This window comes from Artibeus jamaicensis, unplaced genomic scaffold (assembly GCF_021234435.1).
Source record: "Artibeus jamaicensis isolate MK-2021 breed Jamaican fruit bat unplaced genomic scaffold, CSHL_Jam_final scaffold_474, whole genome shotgun sequence".
Taxonomy (NCBI): Eukaryota; Metazoa; Chordata; class Mammalia; order Chiroptera; family Phyllostomidae; genus Artibeus; species Artibeus jamaicensis.
The window spans coordinates 3,617,866-3,635,181 of NW_026522046.1; the positions used below are offsets into that span (position 1 = coordinate 3,617,866).

General features: G+C 43.4%; 1 protein-coding gene across 2 annotated transcripts; it reads right to left on the reverse strand.

Moving 5' to 3' along the window:
• Positions 1-11,310: 11,310 nt before the first annotated feature.
• Positions 11,311-17,105, reverse strand: RTP4 (receptor transporter protein 4). Of its 2 annotated transcripts, none has more exons than XM_037131777.2 (2): positions 16,848-17,105; positions 11,311-13,537 (listed from the first exon to the last, which is right to left on the reverse strand). In XM_037131777.2, the coding sequence occupies exons 1-2, from the start codon at positions 17,024-17,026 to the stop codon at positions 11,515-11,517; spliced, it is 2,202 nt and encodes a 733-aa protein (XP_036987672.2). In that variant the 5' UTR covers positions 17,027-17,105; the 3' UTR covers positions 11,311-11,514. The 2 variants fall into 2 exon arrangements, with proteins under 2 accessions (XP_036987672.2, XP_053514023.1); XM_053658048.1 differs by lacking the exon at positions 16,848-17,105 and adding an exon at positions 15,881-16,024.
• Between the last annotated feature and the right edge of the window lie 211 nt (positions 17,106-17,316).

Here is a 17,316-nt window from a genome sequence, read left to right on the forward strand (position 1 = left end):
CCCTGACAAACTCCAGCACAAGGCAAACCTAGGGTTCGCGCAGGCCCACCGCCCCGGCTCCGCCTTCCCCTGAGGTTCCATCATCAGCCCTCTAGTGACATAGCTTTGGACATTCTGGACTTCAAACTGGGCACAGGCTTTCCACAAAAAAAATGGAAATTCTATTGGAAAAGTGAGGAAGAACTTTCCCAGAAGCCCTCTGCAAAATCCCTCTAGCATCTCAGTGACCATCTGTATGTCAGATGCTTGTTCATGAACCAGTCACTGGCAGGACAATGTGATTTCACTTGGGTAAACCAGGCCTTTCTTGGGAGCTGGAAGTGAAGCATGTGAGCTTTGTGAGACAAAAGTGGATCCCTATCAACAAAACAGACAAGCAAAATATAACCAAAGACACTGAAATAGAGAACAGGCTGACAGTGACCAGAGGGGAGAGGGGAGGGAATTCCAGGGGAAAGGGGCAGGGTTTGCAGGAACAAGTATAAAGGACACATGGACAATAACAAGGGAGGGGGGAAATGGGAGGGAGGTGGGGAGCGCTGGGCAGTGGGCTGGGATGGGCGTAAAAGGCAGAAAACTGTACTTGAACTATGATTAAAATAAAAAAAGAAGTAACTATTATTTTTTAAAAGTGGATCCCTAAAATAAATCAATGCTCTGTAAGGAGAAAGTGGAGAACAAATGCTGGGCAGAAACCCACGATGTCCACGAACTCAGAAGTTTAGGTGTGTCTTGACACTGAACTTGCTCCATTCCCTTGTCTGTTGTTACAGAACGGAAAGAGTTCATCCACCCAGCACTAGCACAGCCAAATGCTAAATATGGAGAATTTCACTGGAAAAAGACTGTCTATTTTATTGTGAATGGCACCACCCAGGAGAACTCAAAGCTAAAGCACAAAAGCCCACACTCCTGATTCAGGTTTGGGGTGGGTTTTTAAGGGTATAGGGAACAAGAGGGAAAAGTTTCATTGAAGAACTTGGAGCTTGACCATTTATGGTAAAACAAGTTAACACAGAATCTTCCTGGACAAAGAACCCTTTGCTTATATAAGAGGTTGGGTGTTCAAGTTCAGTTATGTTCTGCTCCTTTGCTTCCATGGGGTGGGGGTGGAGGGGGGTGGAGGGTGGGGAGATTTTGATTCCAGGTGCAGCTGTAGGTCAAAATTTTCTCCTCCATGCATGCATCTGCTGCATGACTCGCAGTTTCCTTCTGTTGTCTCAGAAAAGCAACTTAGTCTCTCTTTAATAGGATAGGACCAGTTTCAACCAGTTCTGTGGTTAAACTGTTTCAGATTTTTCTTGGGTCCAATGAAAATGGTCCCGACTTGTCTGGAAATGGAGTTCAGTCACTAGGGAGGAAAGCCAGGTGAGAGAAGGCATGGTCTTGAGAAGACAGTATAGAGTGTGGGAGACTGCAAAACACAGCACTTATACCTAGTAGGTTTGGATACAAGGAATGTAAAACCAGCCTGAGTCATGCCATATGGATAGATGATTCATTCCCATCATGTTATCTTTTGAATGGTTAATAGCTACCCCTGCACTACTCTCATTCCTTATCTACCTGAATGCCATTTCAGACAAACAAACAAAATGATTACCCCCACAAAGGGACAATTTTAGAGAGACACTGGGAAGTCTGATGGACTCTGGTGATGAAATTCTTTCTAACTCTGCCACGCACAAGGGTCTGGCAGAACAAAAGGATGAGCGTTTGTGCAGATGCTTTGTCATAGTTGGTGAGCAGCGCAGCGTCACTCACCACGGGCTCCCAAATCTCTTGGCAAATAGGAAAACTCCATTACTTCAGAGCCCTCTCAGAAGGGGGGCATTAGTATTCGCTTTCACAAGGAACCAAGAAATTAGAGTTTTACTAAAACCAAAAATTGCTGGCAGCTTTGCCAACCCACCTAAGGCTTCCTAGGTTCCATGCAGGCATACCTTGCTGTATTGCGCCCCACAGGTGTGTTTTTGTTTTTTTTTTTTATAAACTGAAAGCAAGACCTACACCAGCAAAAAGATTACGATTTGATTTATTGTGATACTGTTTTATTGTGGTGTTCTGGAACTGAACTCGCAATGTCTCTGAGGCGTGCCTGCATGCAAGTGCTCGCTCCCGTTTGGGAAATAAACTCTTACAGAATTCTTGAGTTTAAGAACTGGAAGGACTTTAACAGATCCCTGTGCCAACCCAGCACATTCAGTACTTAAATCCCTGTAGTTAATGTCTCTGCCAAGGTGTCATCTAGCCTCACTTGACTGCCTCTAATGAGGGTTCCAACAGAGAATCTGCAGAAAAGGAGCCCAGAATGACTGGATTATGAGGACTAAGTGTGTGGAGGTGGTGACAAGGTGATTAAGGAATCCTGCTGCAGGGAAGGGAGGTGTTGAGACCTCACCTTGGGTTTGGAGGATGTGGAGACAAGGACCCAGTGTGGGCTTCCTCACAGGTCAGCGTTTGCATATGCAGCGTGCTAAGGGGTGTGGAGTGAGTGGATGGAATGGGCAGGTCTGGAGGAGGAACAAACCAATTCCCTAAGCAGCACTCTCTCTAAGTAACAACGTTGGTCTTTCTGGATTGCGTTGCAAGGACAAAAATATTGGGTCGGACATAATGAGTCCTCGGTTACTTTCCTACATCTGCTAGCAATTACCAGTTCATCTTGGACACGTTCAAAATATTATCTGAAACTTAGAAATAGGTGAAAGAGATTATTGGGTGATCTTTCAATGCTGGACTTTTTGGACTGTCTCACCTCACCTTAAGGCAGAGGAAGCTCATTTGGAGAATTTTGTTCAGTAGAAATGCAAATAATTTCTTCCTGATGAAACTAATAGCTTCAAAGTTTACAGTTTATGATCCTGTTAAACATAACCCAGTTTTTGAATAGCTTATAACCCAGCAAGCCATCCAATTGACTATTTGTATAAAATTTTTCATATGTTCTCTGGGCCAGTCTTAAATCTTACTACTTTCCTCATTAATTAATGAGCTCAGTAAAAACTTGAAACCTGTTCACTTAACATCTGTATGAGAGACATGATTTTACTTTTCTGAAAATGAATTTTTAACAGGCAACTAACTCACTCCTGCTTCCAAGGATCCGGTTTCCTTATTTGTTAAAAAATGCATTAGAACTAGGGGGTCTCTAAAGGCCCAGTCTAAGGTGTCTGAACCACTAAGCTACCTGGGACCCTCTTTCCCAGCTTCCCCAGGTCTCCAGAGAAAGGGCCACTCTAGCTCCTTGCTGCAGAGAATTGCTGCCAGGCAGCGATTCCTGCCCCTCCCTGCCCCTGAAAAGGTGATCAGATCACACTAGATCACTGTTCCACTCACCTACAGCAGGTCTGAGATTGTTTAGAAGTTCCTAGGAACCAGACTACAATGTTTTGCCTGATTTACTTCCATTCCCCTGCCTTTCCCTTCCTCAACTACCATCTACTCCCCACTACAAACCTCAAAAATTTTAAGCTCTGCATCCCCAAGCTTTCAGTTTAATCTGGAGGGTAAGGCATTCTCCACTGAGTGCTCACCTCCTTGACATTCTAAATGGAAATGGGTGTCTTTTGGCCTCCACTGAGGTAGCAGAGGTCAAAGTGCTTCTCTTCTCACCCCCAGGGCTCTAAACCCACTTCCAGCTCTGACATCTGAGGAATCTGCCCTTCCAAACCTCCAGAGGCTTCTCGTCCTCTGTCTCCTTGGCCTGAGGATGTTCAGCTATTATACTCCAGCTGGAAGTACCTTGAATTCACCAGGGCTGAGGAAGTGAAGGGTAGACGGAGTCAGAGCCATGAAAGGCAGAGCAACAAAGCCATGAAAGGAAGGTCAACAAAGGCCACTGGATGCATTTAGCATTTCTTGAAATCCATAGCTTGTGGTCTTGACCTATAACTAATAATCAACACATAGGAAAAAATCTATTTTAGAGGATGATAGCTTCATTAATAGGAATTTTTTGTTTTGGGTTTTTTTTTTCCTGAGTGTTCCCAGGTCAGATCCTCATTCTCCTGAGAATAATCTCAGTGCTTAGTGTTCATAAAATAAATATGGTTCTCTTCTGATCCCAGCTTGCCTGCATGGCCTGACTGGTAATGCTCATGGCATGGTGAAGTATTGCTGTACTTCTCTCCACTCCTTTCTTGTTTTCAGTAACATTCTAGTCTTCTATATCAGGATTTAGGCTAATTCTTAGCAGGGGAATGAAGTCATGATTCCCAGGCTCCCAGGCACATCCTGGCCCTCCCTACTCCTCAACCTTATAGCCTGTAGAAGGTGCTAGAGATGGGGTGTTGGGGGGTAGATGGTTGTAATTTGGGCTCAACAAATTACATAATATTTATTTCATGCTGACAAGGTGCCATAGAAACAAAATCATCAAATGCTTGGATGTGGTTATCCTAGAAATGTAGTTTTAAATCAATCAGCAATATACCTTTTCAACACCTGGAGTGGGTCTGTTTTTTTAAACGCCTTCCTCCTTTACATAGCAAAGAGTTTGGGGATCCTCTGCTCCAGTTAAAGACAAATTTCTCCAAGAACTTTTTGGGACAAGAGCATTTGTATCCCTGAGAAGGAAGGCCAACTCCAAATGGGTCACATACTTCTTTATAAAACCCTTGAATCTTGGGGACAGGATTCTCTCTGGTTCACATCCCAGGCAAGAAAAAGAGGCCAAGGAAGGGCCAGGGTGAACACTCCTGCTTCACTCCACAGCAGGGAGAGAGGAGATGCAGGAGGAGGAGCAGGGGACAGGGATGTGGAGGGCCCAGCCTGGCCCTTTGTCCCCTCTGGACCTGCCATCCTGGTGAATTCAGACCTCAACCTCCCTGGAGCCCAGCCCCTTTATATGATAATGACTAAATTAGAGCCACCTCTTTAAAACCTAAAAGATACAGAGGTGGTGATCTCCAGCACATCCTTATTTAATTCACCAGTCTGGCTCTTCAGAAACCAATCAAATCCTGGAGAATAACATTGGACTATTTTAAACTCAACAAAGAAGAGGTCCCAATTATGACTGTTGTGCCAGAGTGATATTTTTGCTAAAGCAAATGCACATTGCTTCAGATACATGGTATACGAAGATAACTCTGATGAATGTATTCTTTTTTAACCCTATCAAAGATAATCAGAAGTACTTTGTATTCACATAGAGAGGATATCAGCTTGCATTTACACTTTTGTCCCAGGTCTATGTTAACTCTCTCATCGCACATCATAATATAATCTGCAGAATCTGAACCATCTGGACATTCTGCTAACCATCACATTGGTCCACTGTATCAATGACATCATGTCAGTCAGAGTAGATCAGTAAGAAGAGGCAAATGCATCCAAGACCTTGGTAAGACACATGTGCTTCAGAGGGTGGAAAATAAATCCGAAAATGATCCCCTGCCACATCCTGAAAGTTTTGAAGGTACAATAATTTGGAACCTGCCATGATAACACTTTCAAAGTAAAGGTCGTTTATTGCATTTTGACCCTCCCATCACTAAAATGAAGTGCAGTACCTGGTAGTCCACACTTTGATTCATTTACTAAATGACAGAGAAAGCTGCCAATTTGGAATGGTCTGAATAGGAAAGGGCTCTGCAGCAGGTCCACAATGCTATGCAAGCATTTCTGTCATATGGCCCCTGTGGTATTTATGACCCAGCAGACACTTTGATTTTATAGTTGTCTGTACTGGGAAATAGTGCCATGTGGTATTTATGGCAATACCAAGATGGAGAAACACAATTTATAACATTTGTATCCTGAGGCAAGGCCATGCCATCTGCATCAGGGAATTACATGCCATTTAAAACACAACTCCTACATGCTGCTTAGTGGTGGGAGAGGTAAAACTCCTGATCATGAGATATCAAAAGATGATGAGGCCAGAGATGCCCATCATGTTCTACGTCCTGAAGGGCCCATTAAGTTAAAAGGTTGAGCAGGTCCAACACAATTCATCATAATATGGAAGTGTTGTAGCCAGAACAACCACAGGTCAAGGCTAGAGAATACAAGTGAACTGAATGAACTGGTGGCCTAGCCCCCATGTTGACCACCACTGGTGCACTAGTGCCTCTCCCTCAGCTCATACCTGATTGTGGTGGTGGGGCAGAGGTGAGGGTGGGGTTCTACTGCCTAACACAAGCCAACGGGGGAAGGGGAAGGAGAAGGTCAGTCTTGGTTCCCCAGTGGTTTTGTGGTAAAAGCTGAAAACAGACTGTGGCTGCACTACAGTCTCAAAGAAGGATGGTATATGCATTATACTCCTTCCATTCTTAAAGGGATAGTAATTCATTTTTACTAGAATCAGCACATATTCTGATATGGGCTTGCATTTCTTGCTGGTAGGACTTCAGCCAGCATGAGTCTCCAAAGACCTATGGAGTATTTGATCTACAAACCCAGAATTCCACATGGTATGATCAAATTGTGTCCCCTCAAAACTCATCTATTGAAGTGCTACCCACTAGTATCTCAGATTATGACCTTATTTCAAAATAGGATTGTTGAAAATGTAATTAGTTAAGGTGAGGCCTTACTGGAGTAGAGTAGGCTCTTAATCCAATTTGACTGGTATCCTTATAAAAGGGGGAAATTGAAACACTGACATACACATGTGAAGAATGATCTTCGATGGGCAAAGGAGATACCAGGGTAGTGCTTCTACATGCCAAGGAACTCCAAAGATTGTTAGCAAACCACCAGAAGCTAGGTGAGTGGCATGGAACAGATTCTCTCACAGCCTTAACAAACTAATACATCACATAATATCACATTAGATAAATGATCAAATCTGTAGCAAAAGAGTTACAGCAGAGGTGATAGGCCAGGGGATTTCCTGGTCCTATCAAATACAACATCACCCAGAAGCTGCCAGCCTGGGAAATTAATGATATAACCTCTTAAAGATGCAGTTTGGTACAGTTCAGTAAAATGAGTGACCATCTACCAGGGTGTAGTACATCCCAAATTAATGAAAGTCTCATAACAACGAATTCTTCAGCCTGACTGGCGCGAACAGACCAAAAATGGCTCAAGAAGATCTCCAAGCCCCAGAGCCCATAACTCTAAGTGATGAAGAAATAGCAAAACTTTCAGATGCACAGTTCAAAACACTGGTCATCAGGATGCTCACAGAACTGGTTGATTTTAGTCACAAATTAGAGGAACATATGAAAGCTAAACTAATTTAAATGAAGGGAATTGCACAGGAAACCAATAGTGGTGAAAAGAAAACTGGGACTCATATCAAGGGAGTGAATCAGAAGGAAGAAAAAAATGGCAAACAGAAAAATATGAAGAAACAAAAATTCAAAAAAATGAGGAGAGACTTAGGAACTTCCAGGACATCTTTAAACGCTTCAACACCCAAATTATAGGGGTACCAGAAGGGGGAAAGGAACAGCCACCAGCGGAAAACTTATTTGAACAAATAATAAAGGAGAATTTCCCCAATCTGGCAAAGGAAATAGACTTCCAGGAAATCCAGGAAGCTCAGAGAGTCCCAAAGAAGTTGGACCCAAGAAGAAACACACCAAGGCACATCATCATTACATTAGCCAAGATTAAAATAAAGGAGAGAATTCTAGAAGCAGCAAGAGATAAGAGGACAGTCACCAACAAAGGAGTTCCCATCAGAATGTCAGCAATTTCTCAAAAGAGACCTTACAGGCAAGAAGGGGCTGGAAAGAAGTATTCCAAGTCATGAAATCCAAAGACCTACAACCAAGATTACTCTATCCAGCACAACTTTCATTTAGAATGGAAGGGCAGATAAACTGCTTCTCAAATAAGGTCAAATTCAAGAAGTTCATCATCACCAAGCCCTTATTATATGAAATGTTAAAGGGGCTTATCTAAGAAAAAGAAGATAAAAATATGAACAGTGAAAGGACAGCAAACTCAGTTATTAACAACCACACCTAAAACAAAAGCAAATTAAAGGACAGCTAGATCAGGAGCAGAACCATAGAAATGAAGATCACATGGAGGGTTAGCAACAGGGGAGTGGGAGGAGGAGAAGGGGGGAGAAGGTACAGAAAATAAGTAGCATAGATGGTAGGTAGAAAATAGATAGGGGGAGGGCAAGAATAGTATGGGAAATACAGAATCTAAAGAACTTGAGACACATGGTCATAAACTAAAGGGGGGAATGGGGGCAGGGGAGTGCAGGGTGGAGGGGAATGAAAGGGGGGAATAGAACAACTGTAATGACATAATCAATAAAATAAAAAAACAATATAAAAAAAAGGAACTCAGTAAGAATCTCATGAACGGCTATGGCTGGTCTTTTCAGAGATCTTTTGCCAAGAGATCAACCAGCAAGATAAAGAGTCACTCTCCTGATCATCAAAGGAAAATAGACTGCTGTTACACAGTGTGGGTAGGAAGAATATATTTGACACCCAAGTGTTCCACCAGGGCATCTCTTGGTACTTTCTTGTCCAATTTTGACAGCAGATGGGCAAATGCAGATACCACAAACAGAAAAGCCTTGTGACCAAGGGCTCAAACTCCTCATGGATGAAGGTCTGGATAACCCCATTAGTTAAGCCACCTAAACAACAGAGGTGCCAAGGTAAGGGGAATCAAGAATGGGTAGTAAAGGGAGATCAGGAGTATCCAGTTGCCATCCCAAGACCAGATGTAGCAGTGGGGGTTGGAGGCTTCGATTGCCCATTAAACTTCCCTCTTCCTTGTTTCTTATTTTCAGGAAAAATAAAAGTAGTGGAGAACCTTTTCCCAGATGCAGAACTTTATATATGTAGGAAATAGATCCAAGTGGTCCAAAGCCTGGGTTGCAGTGGATGGAGGCTGTGGTGTGCTCCCTGATCCCTCTTTCAGGACTAGAGCACTCATCTCCCCAGCTTCTGGAAGCATGGCCTGCTGCAGGCTTATAGCTGAGACCATCCCAAGGACTTGCTTTCAGCCACAGGGAAATGTCCCACCTGAGGCTGTCCCAGAGGATCATGCCCAATTAGTTTTTCATAAATATTGTACCTTCTCTTATCTTTCTGAGGTATCAATACTAGTTTTACTTTTTAAATATTTTTTGTCTTCTTATCCTTGAATTATCTATTTTTATTCTGATTTCCCATTTTTAACCTTTATCCCTTCTTTACCTTCACACTGGGAAATTTATCAAATATTTGATACTCCCTTGGCTATTGTTCCAAATGCAACTGTGAGACGCTAAAAAGCTGACTGGAGGCTCTGCAGGGTCTTAGCATCTGATGGGTTTACTCTGGAGCTATCTGAATTGGTTAGTCCATTAGAGGAATCTTCCTATGATCTCCCATTTCACTATAAGTATTGTTTTCCTCTTGAACTAATCAGTTTCTCCCAAGAGGTACCATTCATTCTCCTGTGTGTTTGAGGGTTGGGTGGGTAGGACACAAGGTTGGCTCCTAGGTTTGGTAGTGGGCTGAGAAAGTCCCACTACTTAGCAATGTAGACTTTCACAATGTTTCTGATTGCTGAGCCATGCCTGGGTCCCTGAGCCCAGAATCCCTCTGTGTCAATGTCTTCAGAGTATAAACCTCCAATCTCCCTAGAGTAAGTTAAGAGTGATTACTAGGCCACTTAGAAATGGGGGAAAGAAACTTGGCATACAGGCCTGTACAGGCATTCAGCCAGCCCTCCTACTTCAACCTTCCTAGGTACCACCTTCAGAGCTTCTTGGTGCCTACTGTTTTTTAAGCTCTCTGAAACTGTGCTGCCTGAATTGCCTTGTACCTCAGTTTTCCCTTGCCTACCTTCTCTTTCAGATCTCTCTACTCTGCTAAGTCACTTGCCTATCATTAATTCATCAGCTTTCTAGCTTCAACCCATTCTCTTTGACCTTGTGTATTGATGCCTTTTTTCCTTTTATGGACAGTGAGGTTTCAAGAGAGATCAGCAGGAAATACATTTGTTTTAATCCTCTATATTTCATTGGAAGATGTTAATTTGTTTTATAGGTGGAAAAACTGAAGCCCAGGGAGGGATAATGACTTGTCCCAGGTCATAAGCATAATCAGGCTAGAGGTAAAGTGTCTAGTACCCAGGCCAGTGTTTCCTGTAAAAGAACCAAAAAGTATGAAAACAGGAGGAATGCAGAAATTCAGTAGGGTGGTTTGGGCAGAGTGGCATTTTTAAAAAGGGAGTGCTGGTGAGAGTGACCTAGTAGGAAATGAAAAGACAGCCTTGTAGAAATGCCTAGTAGATGGATGGAAAGAAGGAGCCAAAGACGTCCCCATGCATCTCAACATCTCAAGGTTGGCAAGTTCTTAAATTCTTTCCAATCCAATGCTGGAAGAAGTGAGAGCATATGATAGCTTCAAGATCAAAGACAAAGGTAATCTCTTTAGGGTGGAAATTTTGGATGAGTAGGAGAGAAAGAGGAACAGGGGGATGGGTATATAAATTTTATTTTATTTTATTTTACTTTTTAACTTTTTTTTTTTAGGGAAGAAGAGAGAGAGACATTAATGTGAGGGAGAAACATCAATTGGTTGCCTCCTGACACTCCCTGACTGGGCATTCAATTCACAACCTAGGTGTGTGCCATGATGGGAATTGAACCTGCAAACTTTTGGTTTGTAGGATGATGCTCCAAGCTCCAGGCAACTGAGCCACCCAGCCATGGAAATATTATTAATTTATAAAATGCTCTTTTTCTTGTTAAAACTGGAGCATATTTAAAACATAATAGCCTGACCCATGCAGTGCTGTCGATAACTGTTATTTATTTCCTATTGTTGTTAACAGATTACTGCAAATTTAGTGTCTTAAAACAACATGAATTTATTATCTTATAATTCTGGAAGGTCAGAAGCTTAAAATTAGTCCCGCTGGACTAAAGTCATGTGTCAGCAGATCTGGCTCCTTCTGGAGGTTCTAAGGGAGAATCTGCCTTTGAGTTTATGAGCTTCTAGAGGCTGCCTGCATTCCTTGGCTCGTGGCTCCTTCCTCCATCTTCAAAACATATCATTCCAACCTCCTGTTCCATCATTATATCTCCTTTTCCTAACTTTGAGCCTCTTACTTCCTTTCTATAAGGTCCCTTGTGGTTACACTGGGCCCATCTTGATAACGTAGGATAACTTCTCAGTTTTGGGATTCTTAATCACATCTGCAAAGTTCCTTTTGCTATACAAGGTAACACATTTGTAGGTTCTAGAGATTAGAACATGAACATCTTTGGGGACCATTATTCAGCCTACACAATAACTTTCTAATAATACTCATGACCCCAAATTCTGGTGAAAATACAGTCTATAAATATTGATACCAATGAATGAATGAGTGAATAAATGAACAAACACCTTTTAGTTATTCCACAAATATTTATTATTGGGCTTATTATCTGCTAGATCATGTTTTAGGCTACCTGCAAATGAAGTCCAGGAGACCAAGGGTTAGCCTATAAACTCCACCCTATTTGGTCTCAAATCAAATTCTTTGTTATATTAGTTCATTGATTACCATGAAATTAAGACAAGAGGAAAAGACAAGCTTATTTTCATCATCCTAGTGAAAGTATCTGCCTACAACCCAGGCATAAAGAGCAGCAATACAGATGAGACAGCCCACCTTGAGTAAGCTATCCTGGCCACCGGAGTTACGCGGTGCCATTGAGACAAAGGACCTGGAAGAGCTGCCTGGAACAGGCGCTCTGTGTGAATACCTGTCCTGGCTTCCCCGGGTGGCTTGAGTTCCCCTGAAGCTCCCAGATCCATGTGTATCTGTGATATTAGCTCTCTGTGTGGGCTTTGGGTCTATCCCCTTTATAGCCTGAAGACCTGTCCCTGGTGTGGGGGAAGCTTGAGTTCCCCTGAAGCTCCCAGATCCATGTGTATCTGTGATATTAGCTCTCTGTGTGGGCTTTGGGTCTATTCCCTTTATAGCCTGAAGACCTGTCCCTGGTGTGGGGGAAGCTTGAGTTCCCCTGAAGCTCCCAGATCCATGTGTATCTGTGATATTAGGTCTCTGTGTGGGCTTTGGGTCTATCCCCTTTATAGCCTGAAGACCTGTCCCTGGTGTGGGGGAAGCTTGAGTTCCCCTGAAGCTCCCAGATCCATGTGTATCTGTGATATTAGCTCTCTGTGTGGGCTTTGGGTCTATCCCCTTTATAGCCTGAAGACCTGTCCCTGGTGTGGGGGAAGCTTGAGTTCCCCTGAAGCTCCCAGATCCATGTGTATCTGTGATATTAGCTCTCTGTGTGGGCTTTGGGTCTATCCCCTTTATAGCCTGAAGACCTGTCCCTGGTGTGGGGGAAGCTTGAGTTCCCCTGAAGCTCCCAGATCCATGTGTATCTGTGATATTAGCTCTCTGTGTGGGCTTTGGGTCTATCCCCTTTATAGCCTGAAGACCTGTCCCTGGTGTGGGGGAAGCTTGAGTTCCCCTGAAGCTCCCAGATCCATGTGTATCTGTGATATTAGCTCTCTGTGTGGGCTTTGGGTCTATCCCCTTTATAGCCTGAAGACCTGTCCCTGGTGTGGGGGAAGCTTGAGTTCCCCTGAAGCTCCCAGATCCATGTGTATCTGTGATATTAGCTCTCTGTGTGGGCTTTGGGTCTATCCCCTTTATAGCCTGAAGACCTGTCCCTGGTGTGGGGGAAGCTTGAGTTCCCCTGAAGCTCCCAGATCCATGTGTATCTGTGATATTAGCTCTCTGTGTGGGCTTTGGGTCTATCCCCTTTATAGCCTGAAGACCTGTCCCTGGTGTGGCTTGTGAACCTGTCTCCTGTTTTGACTGTTGGCCAGACCTCCTTAGAGCCTGAGAGTATGTCCTCTGATGGGTCTGTTGTCCTGTCCCCAGGGTGGATTGCGAATCTGCCCCCACTGAAAGTAATGGGCTTACTGCTCGTGTGCGCTGTGGCTCTGTCCACCCTGGGGGAAGTGATCCTGCTACTTGGATGGGCTGAGACCCTGTTCCACGTGCAGCCTGCCGGGCTGCCCTTGGTGTGGGTTGTTGGCTTATCTTCTGTTTTGGCTGAGAGCCTGCCCCAGGCACTTGGGTTCCAGCAGTGCCATGGCTGGGCCCCGACACCTTATGCTCAAAGGAACACCTACTCCCCTGAGCTCCCTTTGGTCCAGTTGGCTGGTTCCTAGCTTGGTTTTGTCCACGTATGTCACCGATGTGGGACAGAGAGCTCCCCATTTCCATGTAGGAGACAGGGGATTTGGATGGTTTTGTTGTGCAGTCTTGTAAGCTCTGAACACAGAAGCCCAGAACACATGCCTCACAATTGGCCGTGTCGTGGGACCCTTCCAGAGGCACCTCCGGGATCACCGGAATCTCTGAGTACTTCTTGATGCCATCTCCGTAGTATTTCTCCCGAATGCGCTGCACCAGATTGTTCAAAATCCTCATGGTGCTATCTGAAGAGAACTCGGGCTTCTCGAATTGAGACCTGGAACACCTCTGGCACCTCTGACCAAAGAGCCGCATAAGCACCTGACCCTGGGACTTCCGGGGCTCCAGGTGCATGTGACACAGGATCTTCACTTGGGCAGAAGCCCAATTTCGCCTGCATGAGGAACACCGGAACCTGCAGATGGAAGGAAGAAGCCCATTGTTCCCTCAGTTGATTGTTGACCTAGGAAAATGTCCTGCCTTGGTCTCTAAAAGCCCTTTCAATTTGAAAAAGTATATGTGATATTGACAAATTGACCAATGAGAATAAGAGAAACTGTGTTTCCAGTAAAGCTTTTTTTCTGTGACCTGTTGAGCTTCCACCCATACATGATTCTAAGTCTGCCTCTTTGCCAGTATTGCCAGTAAGACATCTCTGGGAAAACATTTCTGCCGCCTGCCAGCAAAATTTAGTCCTCACAACGGTCAAAGAAAACTCTTATGCAGCACAGTGGTCCTCACTTATCCACAGGCACACGAGAGCCCCCACAGTGGGTACCTAAAACTGTGGGTGGTACCAAGCCATGAATGTACTTTTTTCCTATATATACATACCTATGATAAAGTTTAATTTATAAATTTGACACAGCAAGAGATTAACAGCAATAACTAGTAGTAAAATAGAACAATTGTAATTAATACTCTTCAGCAATGTTTATATTGTTTAGCCCAAACCTATTTCTGAATCTGTATGACTGTCCCTTACTTGCAGTAAATGTCCACTGTTTCATGGATCGGCTGCTGGAGTCTTCCTCCAGGCTCAAAGCTTTCTGGCACAACACATTGCAGTCAATTGTGATATAATTTTGTTTATGTCTCTTAACCACAAATGTAATGCCTTTTCCATATTAACTTAGCACTTACCATGCACCGTGGCTGTAAGATTTGCAGTTGGAGATGCAACAGCAAAACTAGCACAAATTTCTATTTCCTTCCTCACATTTTCATGGATTTGAAAAAAAATCATTCTTACCATAAGTCATAGCAAACTCAGCATATAATTTTTTTTCTTATTAAGCCAAGAACTTTCACCATTTCACTTGAAGGAAGCACTTTGGCATATCCAAATTGCCAGCATCACTACTCTTGCACTTCGGGGCCTTGATGAACTAAAACAAAAGTCTCTTGAACACCAGCTCTGTGATACCAGGACAACAGATCTGATAACTGAGAAGGCTACTAAGTGACTGATGAGTGGGGAGCATATCCCGTGTGGAGATGCAGAACAAAGGGATAATTCTCACCCTGGGCAGGTTGGAGTGCGACTTCACAAGATTTCATCAGGCTACTCAGAACAGCATATGATTTAAAGCTTTTAAATTATTTATTTCCAGAATTTAACATTTAATATTTTGGACAACAGTTGGCTGTGGTTAACTGAAACCACGGAAAGTGAAACCATGCATAAGAGCGAACTGCTGTGCCTATTTTGAAGCAGGCATTGTAATTGGTGCTTTACGGCATTATCCCATTTCATCTTTAAAGCTGTCCTTTGACAAAGGCATTGTTGAACCCAGTATCTAGATAAGGAAACTGAGTCATAAGGGTGATTAAGCTTGCTCAAGAACGTACACGATTTGTATAGTCATGTTTTAGTCCCCAGCCATTTCAAAGTGAAACTTGTTTATTTACTTACTATACAGCATCACCTCTAATGAGCAATGTGGCTACTTTTGCACCTACCAAAACAAACTTAGGACCTGGGGTCATAATACTTGGGTTGGACACCTGAGTGCATAGTTTCCATCAGGGGGACCTTGGAGTAAGCACTTTCCTACTGAAAGCCTCACTTTTTATATCCATCAAGTGAAAAATATTCAAGGATTATATTGGCATCATTAAAGGAGATGGCACATGTGAAAGCACTTTGTAAACAACAAAATGCTTTTCAAAAACAGGTTGATATTTTTCAATGCTACATTGGTAAGTTGCTTATCCTATCTCAGAATGACTATGAGATCAATTCATCTGAACTAGAGAAGTGCCTTCCTGTTGGAGGAAGTGCCTGAAGCAGCCCTGGCTGATTAGAGACACTTCCACAGCTCATTGGCTTAAAAAGCAGAGCAGAAGGGCTGCTGCATAGGCTCGGGCCAGTGCCTTGAAAACTGTTCTGCAGCAGCACCCCAGAGGCTTCATTTCAATAATGGATTCTGCCACTAAAAATATTATATACATTCTCTATATTTAATATATGCTCTAGGTAACATATACATATATGTTATCAATACATTTATTATATATAAGTGAAGTGTGACAATATGCATTGTCATATGGGAATGGAGAAGGAAACCTTGCTCTGCTTTAGGAAGAGCAGAAAATGCTCTAAGGAGCAGGTAGAGCTTGAGTTGGTTCTTAAAGGATGAATAAAGAGGGAGAAAGAGAAGGGTCTTCCAAACAAGCAGAAATCATGGACAAGGGAATAGAAGCCTGAAAATGCATGGCATGGTTAATAATTCTTAAGGAACAAAGCAGAGGATACCTGAGGCAGGATAGAGGCAGGCAGGGAAGCGGGTGAGGTGGGAAGTAGAGGGAAGGTCCCTGAAGGCCATATCAAAAGAAAAGATCGTCCAGGTCAGCAATTTCCACCCTCCTGACATGGGCGAGGAAGCTGGTTCCTGCCACTTGGAGTCTCACTGGAGGCTGAAGCAAAAGATGGCCGGTAAGAAAGAGGCGTTAGTTAGGGACTCCTGACACTAGGGTTTATATTTCATTCTTGTAGCATATTTCACTTTTATTATCCCCAGGTTTTTAGTAAAGCAATATTCAAAGCGACTGCTTGGCATGCATCAGTTCTTGGGGCTTTAACGGAAGGCCCCAGCGGAGGGCTGTTCCCAAACAAGCCTAGCAGGGCTGCTACAGCCTAGGAAAGCCAACTGCCAGGAGAGGTAGCAGAAGACATTAGACAGAGGCAGTCTGGAACAAATGAGATGGTGTGAAAATAGGAGGACAGATTTATGAAATATGGAAATATTCCTCCAGATTCCAAGAAATATTTAGGGAGGAAATCTAATAAAAGCAGAAACTTCCTCAGGTAAGCAAAACTGGGGCTCGGAAGTCTAATTTAGATTCTAAAGAACACTGTGACCACAAAAGGATGAAAAGCCTAGTGGTATTTGCTCTTCTGCTTCTTTTTTTAAAAAAGTCCTCAGCAGAAGTATGTTTATTGGTTTTAGAGAGAGGGGAAGGTAAAAAGAGAAAGAGAGAGAGAGACATCAATCAACCTTTTATAGGCTCCCTGACCAAGGATTGAACCCACAACCTAGATATGTGCCCTGACTGAGGATCAAATCCACAGCATTTTGGTGTATGGGACAATATTCCAACCAACAATGCCACCCGGCCAGGGCATGACATTGTCCTTTTAACAAGCTCTCAAAGGAATCAGTCAATGCTAAGCTGAGCCTCTTTGCCTAGGAAAGCTGACTGCTAAGCAAACTCTCACCTACCTGCCAAATGCTTTTTGCTGGTATTGCTTCCACTCTAGGGCCACATAGTCTGGCTGAAGAGTCTCATCCAACTTCAGGGTCCATCTGGCCCGGGGTTTTACCTGCTGGATCAGTTCTTGAAATATCTTTTCCCATGTTCCAACATCCAAAATTATTCTCTCTTGAGGTTTGGAGTTCATGTTTAGTGAGAAGCTCTCTCTTTTACTTGATGTGCAGGAAGAAATAACAGTTTCAGTTTCTCCGACCAGACACCACTAAGTTTCACTTTAGACTGAGTACACAGGACAAGTCTTTTTTCTGAGGACAGGGGGCAGCAGAGTTTTGCTAGTTTGTAAACAAGAGAAACATCTGAGTACAGAGCGCTGTTCTAGTTTCTGGGGGGCACCAATGTTAGTTTTTATTTAAATTTTCTCTTATTTCACATCATGCAAAGTGCTATACTCAGCACTGGGGCAAGTACCATTGACTA

What these genes read in the sequence shown, in the direction of transcription:
- RTP4 (XM_037131777.2), bottom strand. Translation starts at nt 17,026, where the DNA reads ATGAACTCCAAACCTCAAGAGAGAATAATTTTGGATGTTGGAACATGG. An exon ending in CAGCAAAAAGCATTTGGCAG is followed by an intron (nt 13,538 to 16,847) that starts GTAGGTGAGAGT and finishes TTCCATCTGCAG; the next exon opens with GTTCCGGTGTTCCTCATGCA.